This window comes from Rhamphochromis longiceps, linkage group LG16 (genome assembly GCF_057381845.1).
Source record: "Rhamphochromis longiceps isolate RC_006_pf linkage group LG16, R_longiceps_female_GT1.1, whole genome shotgun sequence".
Lineage (NCBI taxonomy): Eukaryota > Metazoa > Chordata > Actinopteri > Cichliformes > Cichlidae > Rhamphochromis > Rhamphochromis longiceps.
In genome coordinates, this window is record NC_140572.1 from 30,475,759 (window position 1) to 30,494,812 (window position 19,054).

The following is a 19,054-nucleotide window of genomic DNA, read 5'->3' on the forward strand; positions in this document are numbered from 1 at the left end:
CAAAACAGTAAACCAGATCTTCACCCTTGTTTGACAATGGGTGATGGACCATCCAGGATTATGGATTATGTCCTTTTGGGTTCAATATTCCAGGCCATTAGGTCCTCATATAATTTGGGCGAGAGCTGCGTTTGCAATCTTCCATCAAAGTGGAGAAACACAGATTCATGTTGCTATGCTTGAATGCTTCATAGTTTGGTGTTAAGCAGCTTAATAAACAAAAAGATACAAACAAAAAACCCTTCTTATGGAAATGGTTTGCAGTGGAAACACTGACTGAATGGAAGGGACAGATTGCTTTCTTTTGTAGATTGTCTCATAAGAAGTCATTTAAAAGTCATCAGTGATCAGGGTGATTGCACTTGGCCCAGCTGTGATCATTTAACTGAAGAAAACGTGAAGTGTTATTCTACTTACTCGGTTATATACTTTGATTTTGTTTCCACTGTTGAGAACACACAGGGTGATTTTATACTACAAATGTACATGTGTTAGTCAAAGATGAACAGAAAAGTGCTGTTGCATTAGCACTATATATTTTATATGAATAAGGGCCATACCCCATTGAGTCCTTCCAGTTAAAAAAAAAAACTGCGATTTAACAGTCGTTTTTAAATTCAGATCTCTTAACATCCAGCAAATGATAGGTGGGGTGTGTTTCGCTACTCCAAAGCAATGACGGTAGAAAATAGGTCCAAAGTCTCAACGTGGACATCTATGGGGACTTTGGAGCCTCAAGGGGACATAAGTGGAACCGCAACTTTTAGTACCTCGCTGTTGCTTCACGTTCAGCTGTGGCACCCGCTGCTGGGAGCCACGGCGGAGATAGATGCAGTGATGCGCAGTAGGAGGATGCTTTTAATCCCTCAGTTTTTAATTTTTCACAAATTTTTTCCCAGCTCAGTTAAATTTCAGCTCTTAGATATTATACATGTGTTTTAAAATTCAGTTTAACTATTCAGTTGAGAAGGAGGGCGCTCTTTCAACCCTGGAACTGAATCTTTCCACTTTTCCACTCCCAGTGGAACATTTCAAGGACCTCATGGACTGACGCACTGACTCATTTGGGAGGGTTTCCGGGATCAAAGGATTTACAATATCGTTTCACAATTAATCAAGACGACGAAAAGAACATGATTCAATGCTGACAAATCACGAAGGAAGTCACCCATCTCGCAACAAGTATCGTTTCGGAAAGAATAATCGAAACACACGGACAGTTTTGGTTAGGTTTCAATTCCTGAGAATGACCCGCCCAGCTGAAGTCTTCTTCCTCAGTCTTCTCTCATCTGTATCCTCCGCAAACAAGGAGGAGAAGCCTCTTTGTTTTATTGCTCTCCAAAACCGCTACATTAACCTGGCTACGGAGCTCAGCTTTAAACCGAGAGGACTGAAGAGCGGACTGAATGAAATGTGAGTGAGTTTTGGTCAGTATTTGTTTTGAGCCTTCATTGTTATAAAGATAAATGGAAAAATAGTAAATGCGTAGTAAGGATGCAACCAGTTATTTTTTGTGGTTCTTCGTTTTACTTTACAGGGTTTGTGAAGGAAATTGCCGTCCCGGGTTTCCTCCGTGGCGTGAGCGATAAGCAGAGTTTTGTCCTTTCCTTATAAGATTCCTAATTATTTAAAGTAACACTCAGGTATGCCGTTCAGCTGGGTTAGTTACGATATCGGGAGCAGTTAGGAGAACAAAGTGATACAGAAACTGTTCAGATTGCTTTCCCAGAATCAACTCAAAGGTTTATTTGATACACAGCAGTTTATATAGAGAAAAAAAGGTTCGTGTGTCGGCTTTCCCAGTTCAAACCGGTACAGACTAAATAAGGAAACGTCTTCCTGCCTTCTGAGCAAAGTATCCCTTGTGTAGTTTATCAGTTCAGCTATAATTTATGATCATCCCAGCAAAATACACTCCTAGACATAAAATACAGAGTTCTTTCATTAGTGAATTCTGAAACAAACCACCTAGCCTTTAACGAGCCTTTTTCTAAGAGATAAGGAAGGGAGGATGGGAGTAAGGAAGTGGTCTCATCTCTGTGGTGTTTTCGACCTTGGGGTACCAGCTTGTGAGTCCTACACATTAATTCTTGGGTCACAGAGAAAGAGAAAAACAACTAGTATATTGGCCTTATTGAGTAACAGTTTTCCTGTATAAAACAATATCCTGTAAATGCTTACCGTGGTATCAAAATATCATAACAGTTTGCCTTTCTATGATGACACTTCGCTTACTTATATTACCTTACATTACATATCTTCCTGTCTCCACTTAATACCTACTGTATCACATCTAAAAAGACTTAACCAGAAAGCAATTAACCAGTTTTTGAATGATTCTGTTGGTTCTGTTGCCTTAAGTCTTTTGGATTTGTGGGTTGAACAAAAACATTAAACACTAAAGCCACTTCCTGGTTTTATTCTAACCTCTAGCTGGCATTGTAGAGCACACCACTGAAACCACTGGTGTGCTTCTGAATCAGAAGTACGGAAGAGGATTAGAACCATTAAAAAATGTGGGGAGTAATTTGGAATTGTAATAGAAAATTTCTATTATTCTCATTTAAAGTGTTTAAGTAGCTTATGCATATGCCTAGTTTTAACACTGTAATAGGCTACGTTCACACTGCAGGCGAAAGCGCATCAAATCCGATTTTTTTGACCCTATGCGACCCATATCCGATCATGCTATGACAGTGTGAACGGCGCAAATCCGATATTTTCAAATCCGATCTGGGTCACTTTCGTATGTGGTACTGAATCCGATACATATCCGATGTTTTAGAAAGCGACTGCTGTTTGAACGGTCAAGTCGCATTAAATCCGCCTTTTACGTCACCGACACAAGACTGAAGCCAATTATCAGCGCCCGAGAAGACATCGCGAACGCTTCCTAGCCATCCAGTGTAGATGTCAGTGAAACTGTTGGGAAGACAACGTAAACATTTTATTTGTACTGTATAATCTGCAGATTCTGACAGAAATCTGCAGCTATCCTTTGAAGCACCGCTCCTCTCTTAAACAGCAATAAGGATCATTATTAGGTTATTTACATTATTATGTAAATAACAAAATAACTTAAAGCAAAAATTGGGAAACGTAAAGTCCGAAGTCTTTATATTAACGGCCATCAGTCAAACAATACTGTTTGTTCTTGGTCTAAACAGAGCGCGTTGTGTGTGACATCTTCTTTTGCGCATGCGGGCCGCTTTGAGCGTTCACACTAGAGCGCGTTTGCTGTCGCATTTTATTTGTAGTGTGAACGAGGAGACAAAAAAATCGGATTTGATCAAAAAATCGGAATTGAGCATTAAGACCTGCAGTGTGAACGTAGCCATAGACTGTTCAGTGTAAGTTTCTAAAACTATATTAACTTATTTCAGCCTCAGTAGTTGGAGAAGACAACTCCCTTTGCAGGTGCTAATAACGCCAAGGGCACAAAACAACGAGCCTCGAGATGTGTGGTGTGATAAGTTTGTGACTTTTTCCCTCTTCCTTGTAATGGATAAAGAAGTGGGAGCACTACTTCTGTTTCAGAGCTCTCATGACTTTAGAACTGTGATGTTTGATTTGTGTTAGCTCTCCTGCTTACAGTAATTTAAATGCCTTGACCACAGCTGACCGTGTTGCAGACTTTATAAACTGAAAATTCCACCACATATTTTTTTCTTTGTGATTTCCAGTGGCCCTAATCCTCTTCCATACAGAGAAAACAGATATGTTTAAAATAATTGAGCTTAATTACAATGGGTATGCTGGCTGCAAAGAAACTTATTCTTTTACAGTGGCGGTCTTCTTCGGCCCCGTGTTTTAACAGGTGGCTTAATGAGATGGTGTCTGTGGCCAGGGTAGAGCAGATAAGATTTGATAGAGAGGGGAAACTGGCGGGTTTTTGTATGATTTGGCAACCATTTCTAGAATTCTTAAAAAAAATAACTGATCATAATTCATGCCTCACACTCCGCGTGAATTATTTTATTTGTTTTTTTTTTTTTTTCGTTTTTTCTTTTTTTTTCTTCCTTTTCCTTTTCTTCTTTTTTCCTTTCTTTCTTTTTCCTTTCATGCTTATAATTTCACAAATGTTAAAAACAATAGCTGTTCTTGGTTGATTTCGTATAATCATGTTATGTTTAATTTAAATGCAAAAATAAAATTTATGAAAAAATAATTTAACTTAGTAGCAAAACTACTGTTATTGTAGTTGTAATAATTGTCCTGAACATAATAAATTCAGATTTCTGTTTCACTGACACTAAATCATGCTACAAATTCGACTCCAAAACTGATTATTGTATTGCAACGGGGTTACTACAAAAAATTCAGGCAGCTTTCTTAATCCTAATAATGTATGTAAATGGTTTTTCTTAATTTTGTATCATTAGAATATATTTCACCAAGGACCACACTGGAAAACAGGATCATGTCAAGGGCTTGACATATGTACTTTGCTTTAATTCAGTCAGTACACAGTTCCACAGAGGCTTCTCATGCAAGCACACACTGCACCATACAACTGACTCAAAACATCTTACTATGTAATATGCCACATAGTGCACCTGAGCCAAAGAGCAGAGCCTTCTGCCAATAAGCCAGCTGCACATGAAAATTCAACTTTTCTTTAAAACTGATCATTACTCCTCACTTTGAGATCAGTGAACCTCCGTTTCCTCTGCCTTCACCACCTTCACTTCAACACAGAGTTCAGCGTCAATGGGGCCTTCTCACACGTACAACTTACCTATACCAAGCACATTAATTTATAATCCTGTATTATTATACGTATTATCGAGGCTGCTGTCTCGATGTAACTAAACATCCTCTTTGAAATAAAAAAGAACTGAACTGAACTGAGGATAAGTGGTGAGACCACAGGCTGCTTCCTGGTTTTAAGGAAGGAAGCAGTGTTTCTGTATCTTGCTTCTCTGTTTGTTCCTTGCATGTGTGAATGCAACAAAGAGCTGTGTTAACTGCCGACACTTTTCAGAAGTGTTTGTAAGGTCATGCAGTGATCTCCAACACAGGTCTGTTTCTAATGCAGTACAGGCCTGAACCCTATCAAGATCTAAGCTCTGCGTCCTGGCTCCTGTGTGCAGAAACCTCTCTAGAGTCTCTGAATCTTTCATTTATTAAATTGTTGAAATAATTGCCCAGTTTCATAGAATGATGAATTCCCCATATTTACTTTAAAAACGCTCACCTTCTCTGGGATGTTCTTTCAAAAGACAGTCAAATTATACAAATTTTATTCAAAATATTTGTTTAGCACTATACTGTTTTTCCAGTTTTTAGTTTCACAGGTGCCAACTTATGGTAACTTATAGGTTTTCAGCAATATATGCTGCCATCCAGATTACATCTTTTTCAAGTTCTTACTTATTTCATGAAGACAATGCTAAGTCATATACTACATGAATTCCAATTGTGTGGTTGCTGGGTAACCAATTGCTAAACAGCCCACCCTGTAATCAATACTTGGCACCTATCGAGACCACAGAAATAAAGGAGACCAAAAACTGTATATATACTGAAATCCTGTATAGCAAAGCACATCTTAACGATTATTGAGATTAACAATGTCATACATATTCCCCCTGAAACTAAATAAATTAGTCTCGTTGGTTCTTAAATCCCTCCCTTGTTACTCCTAAACTGCCTCAGCCATGTGTTTATAATACTTCTACTTTTTTGCAGCATTACCAATATGTGTGAAAAGTTGACCAGCCATCATTGATGATCAGGAAAAATTAAGGTGAGGCTGAACTTGCTTAATTTGAGTTACAATCAATACAGTTACTTTTCCTCTATTGCTAATATTTCTATTTAAATTATTTTGTAGCATCACTAATCTATATTTGTGAAAGAGGAAGCAGTACTGTCATGGCAGATCAAGGTGAAATGAAGGTAAGTAAAAATTGAAAAATGCTTCAATAAAACAAATATTAAGAAGTGAGCTTTTATAAATTAAAACATAGGTTCATGTTTTAAACTGTTCCACATAATACTAGACATATTCACTAAATATTGAAGTGTCTAATAATTAATTTAGAAATTAGGAATGTTAACTGGACTTTATATTTCAGTGCCAGGAAGATGATCTGTCATCAGACATACAAGATTGGAGTAAACATCAAGTGAGGCAATGGGTTCTCCAATTGGATCGCGTGGATGACAAAGTTGCTGAAATATTGTTTAATGAAGACATCAATGGTGAAAGTCTTCTGCTTTTAGATACAACTGACTTAACCAAAATTGGTGTGACTTTTGGACCGGCTAAACTTCTCATTCGTGCCAGAGATGAAGTTGTGAAATTTAAAAAAGAAGAGCCAGTAGGTTCTAGAAACCAGCCTGGGAAACCGTGCAAGCCGTATCCATTTTGTAGATACCACGATACATTCAGATACACGGAAAGCAGCATTCTTGATGTTACAGAATCAGGTGCCTCAGATTTGATTGAACCCTGCCATGAGTACAAAGCTTTCACCAGCACAACAGAAGAAACTAAAATGAAGAAGTTCACATCTGAGGTCATTCGCTTTGCAGCTGCCTGCATGAACAGCCGCACCAACGGCACCATACATTTTGGAATAGGAGACAAACCGGAGTTCACCCACGGTCAAGTGTTGGGAGTGGTTGTTGAGGACACAGAGGCTTTTGCAAATGAACTAAAATCTGCCATTGATAGGTATTTTGAATATAAACATAAACAAGCTGCTCAGACATGCATCAAACCTCCACGATTTGTTGAAGTTCTCAACAAGAACACGACATTATCTGACAAATGTGTCATAGAAGTCGACGTTGTTCCAGAGACTACGATCTGTAAAGAAAACGGCTACCACACAAACACCATAAAAAAGGGCAAGAAAAAAGGCAAAATGAAAGAAACTGAATCAGAACCATCAAAATGTTTCTTTATCCGTGATGGTGGTAGCAGCAGAGATCTTCTTGTGCAACCAAACAAGCGAGAGTACGAGCAGTTTCTAGAAAGTATGGCTCAGCAATTAGAACTCCGGAAAAAGGCAGAAGAGAAGCACCTCAGTGTGATAAAAAACAGCACTCAGGGCTCTAGACTCAGTCACATGATCACTGGTGGCTCTCTGTCTTTAGATAAATCAAATGTTGAGCAGTATGTGATAATAACTAACAAATCATACCCAAGCCAGTTAGATTATCTAAAATTTCTTGTAGATCTGAACCCAACAGCGGTGTTGGACTTTGATCCAGAATCAGCTAAAGAGGGATTAGAGCAATATTTTGACCAGCAGAGCCCAGTAAATGTTCATTCACCGGCACGATATAAAATCACAGAAGGAGTTGAAGACATTGCGAACAAGTTGAAATTAACGCAAAACACCAGCTGGGTGTTCTGCAATGGAGGCATTGAGCATGAGTCGCCCTCAGACATTGACCAGTGGTTAATGGACAAGGGAGCCTCCATCAGAGATGTGATTTCCTTCTTGTGTCGCAAAGATGTCCTTCCAAACAAGAGGTTCCTCGTCATTTTTTTAATTTTGTCAAGAGTAAGTGAGAAGATGGACCCCCTTGTGGAGACTTTCAGTACATTCTGGCAGGAACTCAGAGGCACAGATCAGATCCTTTGCATATGTGACAATGACAAAGCATTCAACTCCTGGAGAGACTTAATTGACGCTCGATGTGGAATCGACATCTCAGGTAGATGCATACATGATCTCAGCTTTGCAGAAGTCAATGGCACTATCCTTAGCCTTTGGTCAGAGAATCGCAGATCCAGTCGTTTCCTACCGTGTGGTGGGGGAAGCAAAGTGCTATTTGAGAAGAAAGTGGAGCGAAGTCTGAGTACCTTAGATGTCCTTTGTGTGAACCAATGTGAAGGAGGAAATGAGGAAAAAAATGTGATAGAGGAGAACTTCTACAAGGGTGGAAAGGTGACGTGGTGGAATTTTTATTTCTCGGAGCAGCCCGGATCCACACCGTTTATCAAACGAGACCACTTTGACTACATCAAGGATACAATCATACCTGATTTATCCTCTCTGAGAAAAGCCTGTGTGTTGTTTAACCTCATGCATGTACCTGGATGTGGTGGGACAACTTTGGCCATGCACATATTGTGGTCTCTCCGGAACACATTTCGTTGTGCTGTCCTCAGGAACAACAATGCTGACTTTGCTGAAGTAGCCAGTCAGGTGACCAAACTTCTCATGTATAAATATCAGGAGCAGCTGCCAAGTGTCCCTGTTTTGCTGATGATAGATGACTTTGATGATATGGAAAAAGTATTTGACTTGCAGCAGCTCATTGAAAAAGAATGCGAAGAGAAAAAAATTCAGTCTAAGTCTGCGCAGGTGGTTGTCTTGAACTGCATGAGATCAGAGTCTTCTGAAACGACTGGGCAAACTGCAGATACTGTATTCATTGGAAATAATCTCTCTGAGAGGGAACAGAAACAGTTTGAGGAAAAACTAGTCGAAATAGAGAAAACTTACAAAAACACTGAAACATTCTATGGTTTCATGATCATGAAGAAGAACTTTAAGTCAGAATACATTGAGAGTGTGGTCCGCAACACACTGAAGAGCTTCAATATGAATCAGAAAAATGCCCAGCTTCTTGCAGTTTTAGTTCTGTTGGATGTTTACTGCCGCGGGGCCTCTCTATCAGTCTCTCTGTGTGAGGAATTCCTTGACCTTCAACCAAAACCGTTTTGTGGATCCAACAAAGTTGAATGTGGTTTTGGAAAATTTTCTACTTTTATAACCAGCTGTTCAGTTCAGGGTAAGGTAGTCTTCAGAGCTGTGAAAATGATTCACTCAAGAATTGCAAAGCAGTGTTTGTTGGAACTTAAAGCAACACACAATGTGAAAAAAGTTGAAATTGCTGACCTTCTGCTGAACACAGACACGTTTTATGAAAGCACACAAGGCAAAAGCAAGCTCCTGCAAGATGTTCACCACATTTTGGTCAAGCGATATCATGAATTAGAGGAATCACAGTTCTCTCCACTCATTCAGGACATTGCACATGAAACACCTGGACTGGAAGAGATGGTGTTAAAAAATGCCTCAAAGAGATATGAGAAAGATCCCATTGTCTCCCAGTTACTCGCCCGGTACTATTACCTAAGAAAGAAAGATTTTGTAGAGGCAAAATTTTGGGCAAAAAAAGCAAAAGATCTTTACAAAGACAACTCCTATATTGCAGATACATCAGCACAAGTGATCAAGCATGAGCTCAAGAATGCCATTGCAGACTGCAAGGAAGAACCCATCCGTCCAGAGAAACTGAAAACACTTCTGAAACTGGCTCAGTCAGCATTGGAAGCATTCCAGGAAACACAGAACCTTGCAAAGAAGGAGTCACTCCAACGATTACAAATCAAAACAGACAACTGTACTTTCAACACCTCTGGCTGCCTGGGAGAAATTCAGGTTGGTGTGCTTGTCACTGATGTGCTGGCAAAGACCCCTGTGTTCTCTTCTGATGGTCTTCGTCATGACATAATGAGCCAGGTTCTTTCTGGAGATCTTAAACTTTACGACCTAGAAAGTAAGGATCGTTGGCACACCAAAAACAAACCCTACTATGTCATTCTGAAACAGTTTGAGGATGTACTTTACAACCTCAAATACAGGATGAAGAAGAACATAGACTTCCTTGACAATTTTTATGTAAATCTGGGCTCCAGATTTGGAATGAAAGATAGCCGTGAGCAAATGTCCCAAAATGAGCTTTTCAGATGTTTCAGAAATTATGCAAAGGTTTTCTGTAAGACAGATTCTGCATCTCTTTTGAAGAATAAAACCTTGCACACTATGTTGGAACTACACCAGACGAGACAGTTCCTGGAAGAGGAAAAGGCTGACACCTATTCTGGGATTCTGAGCTGTCTCTCAAATGAAACCTCAACTGCAAAGTTGGAAAAGATTGCTAGACAGTATCTCTTTATTTGGCAGTGTAACCCAACTCCAAAGGAGAAAGTGAACTTTATCTATGTCAATGTTGTGTTGAGTCGTCTTAAACTGGGATCACATCGGTTACAGCCATATGAAACCATGGTAAATCTTCTCCCCCAAGTTCTTTGTGGGCAAATCCCACTGAGTGAGAGTTTGCCGCTCTACTTCATTGCAGTTCTGCTGTTATGGCCAGAGCCAAACCGTCCGGTATACAGAGAACTTAGAAGGTACATCTCACAGATGAAAACCTCTTATCATGCAGAGATGAAGGAAGTGTACAATGGCAAGAGTCCCGTTATTCATTTCCTCCTGGGAAAGAAGCCTGGTTATGAACGACTGGTCCACATTGGAGAGATCAAAAAGTGCATCGTGGATGGGCAACAGCAGTTTGCCTCCATGTGGGGAAGTGGCACAATATGGAAGGAGAAGAAGGTGGAGGAGCTCCTTTATAGGGTCACAGGGGAGGTGCATAGTGATTGCATAATGGCAGATACTGGTCTTCCAGTCACCCCAATGTATCGGAGCCAGATTAGTGGGCATGCAGAGGGGTCAAAAGTGTCATTCTTCATAGGTTTCTCCATGAGAGGACCTGTTGCATTTGACATTGGACAAAAATGATTATGCATGGTCATGACAGAGATGAGACACGCTAGCTTTTTCTGGCAGAGTTTGCACTGGACATCTGCATAATTGTCGTCTTTGGCTTATATGTGATTATGTTTTCCTGTGTACTTTACATAAATGATGTTTGTATTTTTGTTATTGTTGCAAGGGGTGGGGGCATTTGTCATACAAAACCTTTGAGCAATGTCTTAACAACATTTACACTGTAGCTCACAAGTCACTGCAAATGTTAGTCTTTTTTAATAACTGATATGTGATATTTGAAAATGAATGTAACTGTTACTGGTTGGCGCGTTTTAGGTTATATGACTGAAAGTGATATATGATGGATTTAATAGTATAGTTAAATCATTTTTATAGTACATTTATATTTGATTTGTGTACTTTTGTACTACTAATTTTTTGCATAATGATTATTTGATTAATACAACTAAGTTGTATATGAAGTTGTCTAACGTTTAAAATTCCAACACTTGACGTTTTATCATATTGTCTTATATTACTTTTGCAGTTTTTGCAACATGATTTGTTTTTTGGTTTCCATGTAAAATCTAGCACTGAATTTTGCAATACCTTTTCTACCTAATAAAGATGTACTGCAACATTACTATGTAAGGGTTACTTTAAAATGCACTGCACATGCACTCTAATAGTTATATGTAGACTCCAGAAATGAAGAAGTGCATAACTATGTTCAAATTAGGGGGGAATGAAATTGAATGGATCAGTTTAGGTCATATGCAAAAGCTCTAAGAAGCATTTGCATTATATAACCCTGTGACTGCTCCTCATACAGCCTAAAGTGTGAGGTGCTTTATGCTTTTTTTGGATGACAGACCAAAAAGGAAGAAATAGTATTTATGAAACATTAAACAATGCAGGATATATAGTTAAAAATGGATAACTACAGTTTATTGTCATGCAAACAATAAAATGCATATATTCAGGCAGCTAATATGTTAAAAAGTGAATGGTTAACAGGGCAGTGCTGCCCTCTTTTATCTTCCCATCTACTTCCCCCCTGCCCTGCACAGGCTTGTGAACACACGGGCTCCACATGGTGTTACCTATCATTATACCTGTGGGTCAGGATGATAGGTAAAGTATGGAGTCTCGCTGAATGTGGGTGCTACTTTCTGGGCTTTGTGAGTATAAGTTCATGGCCCCCAGAGACACATCTAGTCTCTCTCACACTCATGGCTAAGCAGCAGGTGGCTCACCATGTGACACACATCAATAAGAGATTACATTTCTAAATCTGACACAAGATAGTGAACATCACCACTGCATTTCTTCTGTGAAGGCCTTTAATGCATCTTCGATTTTGGATGATATTAACCTGCAATGGAAAACAGTTTAATTTGCTAAAAGGGCATTTTAATATTAATAGGTACAATGTTAGTACGCTAACATTCAGTGTATGTTTGTCTACAAACTACATAAGTAGTTAAGTACACTAATATAGAGAGGTAGAGCTTTTGCAGAATTTAACTAAAACGTACCACCAGGGGGCAGCAACTCATTTGTTTTATTAGGAAAAGCCAACAGTGTGAGAGAGAAGTAATTCTGAATTACAAGCTGAACAGTGTCTGCAGCTGAAATCATTTTGTAGCTTTTATAATGGTATTTTGGGTTTTAGTTGAACATCTCTGTGGCTGTCCCCCTCCATACTGTATGCTGACAGTAAAAACACATTAAAGTGGTTTTAAAAAAGTCCAGTTGATCAAATTGTCTGAGCCCTTAGGTGATTTAATTAAAATCCTGATATTAATTGTCCATACTCTAATAAGATGCCTGTTCAAATTAAATCCACCAATCAGAAACAGGCCTGAGATGTAATCTGCTAATCCAAATGATCCAGTTGAACTGATTTAAAATCACGGACTGAAAATAATTGCCCACATTTGAATCAGCTGTCAGTTGCCACGGTGATATCATCTCTCATCACTCACTGTCACTCTATATCCCTGTTAAATTTGCCCCGGCGCACCTCTTGATAAACTGTTTCTAAATCTGAGCCCGTAACTCATTTTTAAATGGTTTTTGAACCATAAGAATCCCAAGGACTTGCTTTACATGTTAATGGTTTCAAAAATATCGTCATGGTAAGAAAATTTCAAAAAAGGGGGCTGCCCTGCCTTTACTGGACAATCAGTGTAAATATAATAGATCTCTATGCAGCAGCTAGGTGGGATACCTGTCACTTGGATGGCTCCAGAGCAAAGAGTGTGAGAATGCTGGCTTAAAGAGGATAATTGCTACCATTTTTTTCTATATTCTGATGGGTGATTGATGGCTTTTGAGTGAAAACTGTGAATTTGGTGTGAATTTGTTTGAGTAAAAAAAACCCTCTCCTTCGCCCACTCACTGTTAGTTTGTCCCTCCACTCAGCACAGAGCTGCAACATAAGCTCAGAAATGGACTTAAAAAACCCCACAAAACTAAAATACAACTGAACAGAAAAAATAGTTTAATATCTTGGATCTGGCTTAAGATTTGATTGGTGTCTCTGCAACTGCTAAAGTTAAAGCTCAAATTAAGCAAGGTTCGAAACTGATTTGAACAGTCGATCTGCTCGCACCCTAGAGGTATATAAACTAGTTAAATATACAAAAACATAAACAAAAAGAAAAATTAGGCTGTCGCGCTAGTAAACGTGTTTGTAGTTCGACCTTTATCGTTTGTTTTTTTAACTTAAATTTTAATACAATTCAAGTAGAATTTATAAATGAACTTCACCATAACGCCAATGCATTATATTAATACTTTAGACAGAGTACCCACTGTTTCTTTATGCACAGATGGCTTATTCTTCCTGATTTCTTCTGTTTTTCTGACATGAGTCAGACGATATCTCCAAGTATAAGTACCCCTGCACCACATGGCTGAAAGCAATCTTTAGAAGGTCACTTCTGGGGGTCAGAAGGTCATCATTCTGGCGATAAGTATAGCCTTTCTCTAACATATTATGGAGCAAGTTAGATGTGTGAGCTATCTATAGACGTAGATTCAGAAGAACACATGCTGTAAATCTTTTAGCAGCTTCACTTGGACGTAGCTTGGCAACCTGAGATGTTACATTTAGATGAGTCATGTCACTGTAATTCGTTGACATTCATACCAAAGTGAAACTTTAGGCATACGGGAGGTGAAAAGGTCAAAGTGGCCATGTGAGTGAAACCCGATGCTCCTGCCAGAGAAAGGAGTTTCTGCTGCTTCACACAATGTGAATTAGAGAACTAAAAGTGAAGAACACATTTTAAAATACTTTGAAGTTAATTTAGCCAGACGCTCATATCATAATAATATCATAATACTACATAACACTGTAATATTATGGTTGCTAGTACACATAATCCACTATCCAAATATTGCCATCATCCAAAACTAGTAATTCCTAAGACCTGCAGCAGAGTTTGATGAGTGAAATTGTGAAACACTTTCCTTATATCATCACAGTACAGTCAAAGGCAAAACGAAGCCAATGCGGCACCTGCAACGCTGACACAACCTCACCAACCAGTGATATCATACCATTTATAAAATGCATTAAAAGGTTCATCTTATGACTATCAGAAAACGATACACTACCATGTTTTATTCATTAAAAAAAGTCATTATTATAAATGGTCATGTACACAGGATTTACATTTAAACGGTACTATTTACAATTACCCTCTGTAAATTTTAAGACTAATTATCATCACTGGAGGCAGTGTTTTACAAGCGTGTGAGTTGAAATGTTGCCAAACCTGTTCTGCTGTTCTTTAAACCTTTGATAATTCTCTCTAGCCATACCTATGTTCCATCCATCGGCTTCCACTTGATGTCCTTTTTCAGGGTTGCCTATCCCAGCTGTCTTAAGGCGAGAGGCAGGGTACGCCCTGGACAGGTCGCCAGTCGTGGGGCTAACACCTATACACAGACAACCATTCTCACTCACACCTATGGGCAATTTAGTTTCCAATTAACCTTTGGACTGTGGGAGGAAGCCATAGGACCCGTGGAAAACCCCCACAAAGACAGGGAGAACATTCAAACTCCACACAGAAAGACGCCGGCCTGATGGTGGAATTGAACTAAGGACCTTCTTGCTGTGAGGCAATAGTGCTAACCACCGTGCAACCATGCTGCCCATTGTTATTGCAATGATAATGCTGTGTCGATTTAGTTCCTGCACCATGTTGTAGTCCATATTGGTATTACACAAACACAACTGGTCCTAGTTCACCTTCAGCTGATATCACAGAGGTCAGTACAAATACATAAAGTCATTGTGGTTGTTTTTTTTTTTCAATTCTGCTGCAAAGAAAAACCATCAGTGAAAACTTTCACCAGAAGGTGGCAGCATGAGTCTAGTTGCTCACCCAGGAACCGAACGTTTCAGTTCATTTAGAAGGTTTCAAACTCTTTAGGCGTAGGTTTTTGTTTTTGGTTTTTTTTAAAGATCTTTAACTAAACACAGGAATTTAGAACAAGTAGCAAGAGGCATGAAGAATACTGAGTCACGATATAAACCGAACATGCACGCTGCACAATATTTGCCCTGTGTCAGAGTGATTTTGATGAATGACTTCCTCCTGCAGGGAGCGTGTTAGAGCTGTGTAACACTAATCTGAGCTCACAGGCCCGACTGACTAAGGCCTTTGTTGCAGGAGAAAGAAATCTGTTCACCCTCACTCTCTTTTCTCTGGCAGCCTGATGATTTTTTTTAACATTTCTGATGAACTGAAAAGCACGTGTGTTCCTTCAGCGGTCAGCGGGGGTGAAAATGATCCCGATCATCTTGCGCCATTCTGCCATAAAGCACAGCTGTCCACCCAACATTAGCACATCTGTGAAAAGCTGAGCCGGCTGAAAATCGGAAGAAAAACTCTAGGTCGGATGTGCTATCGGAGATTTTGCCCCTTACAAATGCTGCAATAATACATCCCATTCACGATACTTTACTGCAGAGATCATAAAGCAGATTTAGAGGATTGGAATAAACATTTTTGTGAACTTTGGAAGAGCGAGCTACAGGCTGCACTGTCACACTTGCTTTTATGAGTAATGTCATGCTTTTTCAGCAAAGTCAGTAATCGCAGATTTTAAAATATGGATAAAGAAGTTTCCCACAGCCCCCTGAGCCACGGTTCTCATCCAGCCTAAAATACACCACCCTGTTGACCTTTCTCCCAGAAGTCCACCACCACCCATCCCAGCCCCCCAACTCTGTCTGCTGCCTTTGAATTATAACCTTTGCTCACTGGAGGCAGCACAATGTGACGATTGTGATTGTATTTTAATTCTGATGGCCAAGTGAAAAAAGATAGCTTCCTCTGAGAATGGGTTAGATTTATGGGCCCTGTCTTGGCCGCTGGCCCCACATCCTCTCTGATCTGCTTTTACTCCAACGACCCCTCGACCCCCGGGGGTCATTAGAGAGCCCCCGAATGGTGCGGCTGGCCACCAGCCCATCTCATACTGCTTGTTTTCCAATCAAATCACTATATTTAACGGGGACACGAGCCCAGGGCCAAGTCCAAACAGACATCTGTTTGAAATTGTTCCTCGCAATTATTTCACACAGAAGTTCTCCCTTTGCAACCCCCCCGCTGCACTTCTCGCCCCACTTTGGTCTTTTGTTTGTTGTTGTTTGTTTTCAGCTAAACCTCCCCCTCTGGACTGCTAATGGACAGAAATGAGCAGGGGGAAGTGAGAGGGAGGGTTTCAGGGTTGGTGGTGAGGGTCTGGCTCCTGGAACCGCTGTCACTGAGATATGCAGCCAGAGGAGAAAAGCAGAACCAGCCAGGGGTTTTTGATTCAGTACAAAGCAGGTTTTTCACTCTGAACAGGGAGCAGCTTTTACACTCAGGGGCCCTGAACCGCTGCCAGCTCACAATGACGTCTGCATCAGGACCATCACTCTGTGGCTTTTATACCTTAGTGACAGCATGTTGTGTAAACATGGCTAATCTGATCGAAGAAAGTGCACTTGCTATGATGGTTATGAACATTTGCTTTACTTTCTTGTTAAGACAAAAAATATATAAATTTTTTTAGCCACTGTAGGTATCTCATTCATCTGGCCTACGATGCAGAATAATTCTATTTGATCCTGAAATTACACTTCCCAAATGACAATGTGTGCTGTGGGTGCATCACTGTCTTATTCTTGTACCCTTTAGGGACTAAGAACATCAATCAATGCTGTTCATATGTGGCTAGAACCAAAAGTTCTTCCCTCCTTTGACACTTTGTTGAAACATTCGTCACATGTTGGTTTTGGACTCTCGATATTGTTTTGACTTCTGCCATGTTGGGCTTTTAGCACTAAAAATAACATCCAACCTAATCATCTAAATATGATTATCAACTAAGGCTAGCTAGCTTGACTTCATCAATAGACTGTATGGGAGCATCAGATAACAACCATAAAAAAATCCTAGAATTTCACTCACCAATACTGAAACTCAGACTTCTTGGATTGGCCTGTTTGTACAATTAAGTGCAAAAGAAGTCACGTTACTGGTCAGTTAATTGAATTAAAAATGCTCCAAAAGGCTCCAACAGTACAGACACAGTCCAACGGTCCAGTTCATGAACTCTATTTAGCTAAGGTGAAACTTAGCAGATACCTACCACATACAGCCAACTGTGTCACCATCCATCTGTCATTCAACGAGACCATGATAACCTGATAATGCAACCTTTAAACAGGTGAGTCATAAACATTTTCACCACTGTAAAGTTGTTATGAAAGGTAAAATTCGCTAAAGTTTAAAACTAAAATTTATAGAAGTCCGTTAACATGTTTACTTCTCCTGTAAAGTTTATGTAGAAACAGAAAAAACAGAAATATTTTTAGGAACTGAAGTTTTTTGTCAGGAAAATTAAAAAAAAAATCTTTCTGGCTGGCAAAAATATGGGAATAAATCTTTTACTTGTGATTTTCCTCCAGCTAAACACACCATTGAAGCTATATACAATTTACGCTCAGTAATATTCACTGGATATGTAGATATTATGCATTATTGAAGGAATAATAATTAAACGCGTGACATTGCTGAGAATTGTTCTCAGGTTTAGCTCAGAATAGCTGTGCAGCTGTAGAGGCTGTGCTGGATATTTAAGTGTGTAGCAGGGGTGTCCCGTTGCGAGTCAAAAAGATGCTCTTAGTCACCCCCACCCATGTAGCTGGATATTAGATGTGTGATAATGCTTTGTCACCTAAAATGGGACATTTTGACACTTTGGAGTGCTAAAAGCCGACATATCAGTGAGGCCTTCTGTGCAGTACCTGAGTTACACTAAAAGCCCGTCCTGGATTTTTCTTCAGGATTTTTTGACAAGACTAAGAGAAAATATTTTTTTCTATACATATTTTTGGAGGATTCAACCCCATGCTGATTTGTTTATGATTTATTAGATGACTATTTTTTCAGTTAAAGATACCACAGGTTGCTACTATTAACTGTGCACACATACATGTAATAAGTACCTGTAGAAAATGTGTATAAACCTTGTTACAACACCACAGAAAATATTCTTAGTCAGCCCTGAACTATAAAAAAGAACATATGTGACAAATTTATGGCTGCATACTTATGGAAACAATTTTATTTACTTAAGATTGTTTAAAACAAGTATTAAATAGTTTACTTGCTTATGTCACTTTTACATGAACTCTGCTGACCTTCAAAGGGTTCAGTTTCAGTGACAGACACACTGGGAATTATCACTCAACTGCATGCTTTTCTTTTGCTCTCAGTACTTTCAGAGATGTTCATCTTCATTTGCTTGTATTTGAATAGAAATGGGCAACCTCCAGGCTAAAAAATAAACCAGAAACCTGCAGCACTTCTGATGTTTGCTTGAAGCTGGCTTCTAAAGTTTAAAAAAAAGGGTAAAAGACTTCATGCAGTACTTGTTTTATAGTCCTGTGGTTGTTACAACAGAAATGTTCACAAAACCTTTCACGGGATGTGTTTTTTAGAACCCCAAACTCCATTTGGATACAGGAAGGACTTGGGAATGTGCTGCTTTGGATAACAGGTTTAGAACTACTAGCTGTCTCGGGGATCAACTGTTACTGATTTAAGTCACTGAAGTGCCGCTGGTTACTTTTAGATCATTAATGATGGATTTGCCTGAAAAATAAAGTGTGTTGTTACAAGGTTATTTAACACTAATTAGTAGGGATTTGCATTTGTGAAACTTTGATGGAACTTGCTAACAATGTAGCTAGAATTAGCTTAGCAAGTCTGTTTCTAGTCTTTTTGTTTCTTTTTTGGTGTTTTCAGTTTGGTTTATTCATAGTTTCTGATTAATGTTAGGTTAAAGTTTTGATTTCCTGTTGTTTACCTGATATTGTTTCAGTATTTTAGGTGTTGTTCTTGTAACTTTAGAAATCAGCTCACTGTTGTGTTATTTAAATGTGGTTCCTTGTGTTTGTTACTCTAACCTCTCTGCGCCCTTTGATATCATGTTTAGTGTGTGTTCTCTGGGTTTTG

General features: G+C 39.2%; 1 protein-coding gene across 2 annotated transcripts; it reads left to right on the plus strand.

Moving 5' to 3' along the window:
- The first annotated feature begins 785 nt into the window (after positions 1-785).
- On the plus strand, positions 786-11,166 carry LOC146651421 (sterile alpha motif domain-containing protein 9). 2 transcript variants are annotated; one of them, XM_085384960.1, is made up of 4 exons: positions 786-1,427; positions 5,692-5,749; positions 5,837-5,901; positions 6,081-11,166. In XM_085384960.1, exons 3-4 carry the CDS (start codon positions 5,878-5,880, stop codon positions 10,551-10,553), a joined length of 4,497 nt encoding a protein of 1,498 aa, XP_085241086.1. In that variant the 5' UTR covers positions 786-1,427; positions 5,692-5,749; positions 5,837-5,877; the 3' UTR covers positions 10,554-11,166. The 2 variants fall into 2 exon arrangements, with proteins under 2 accessions (XP_085241086.1, XP_085241085.1); XM_085384959.1 differs by having other exon boundaries at positions 786-1,413.
- Positions 11,167-19,054: the final 7,888 nt, after the last annotated feature.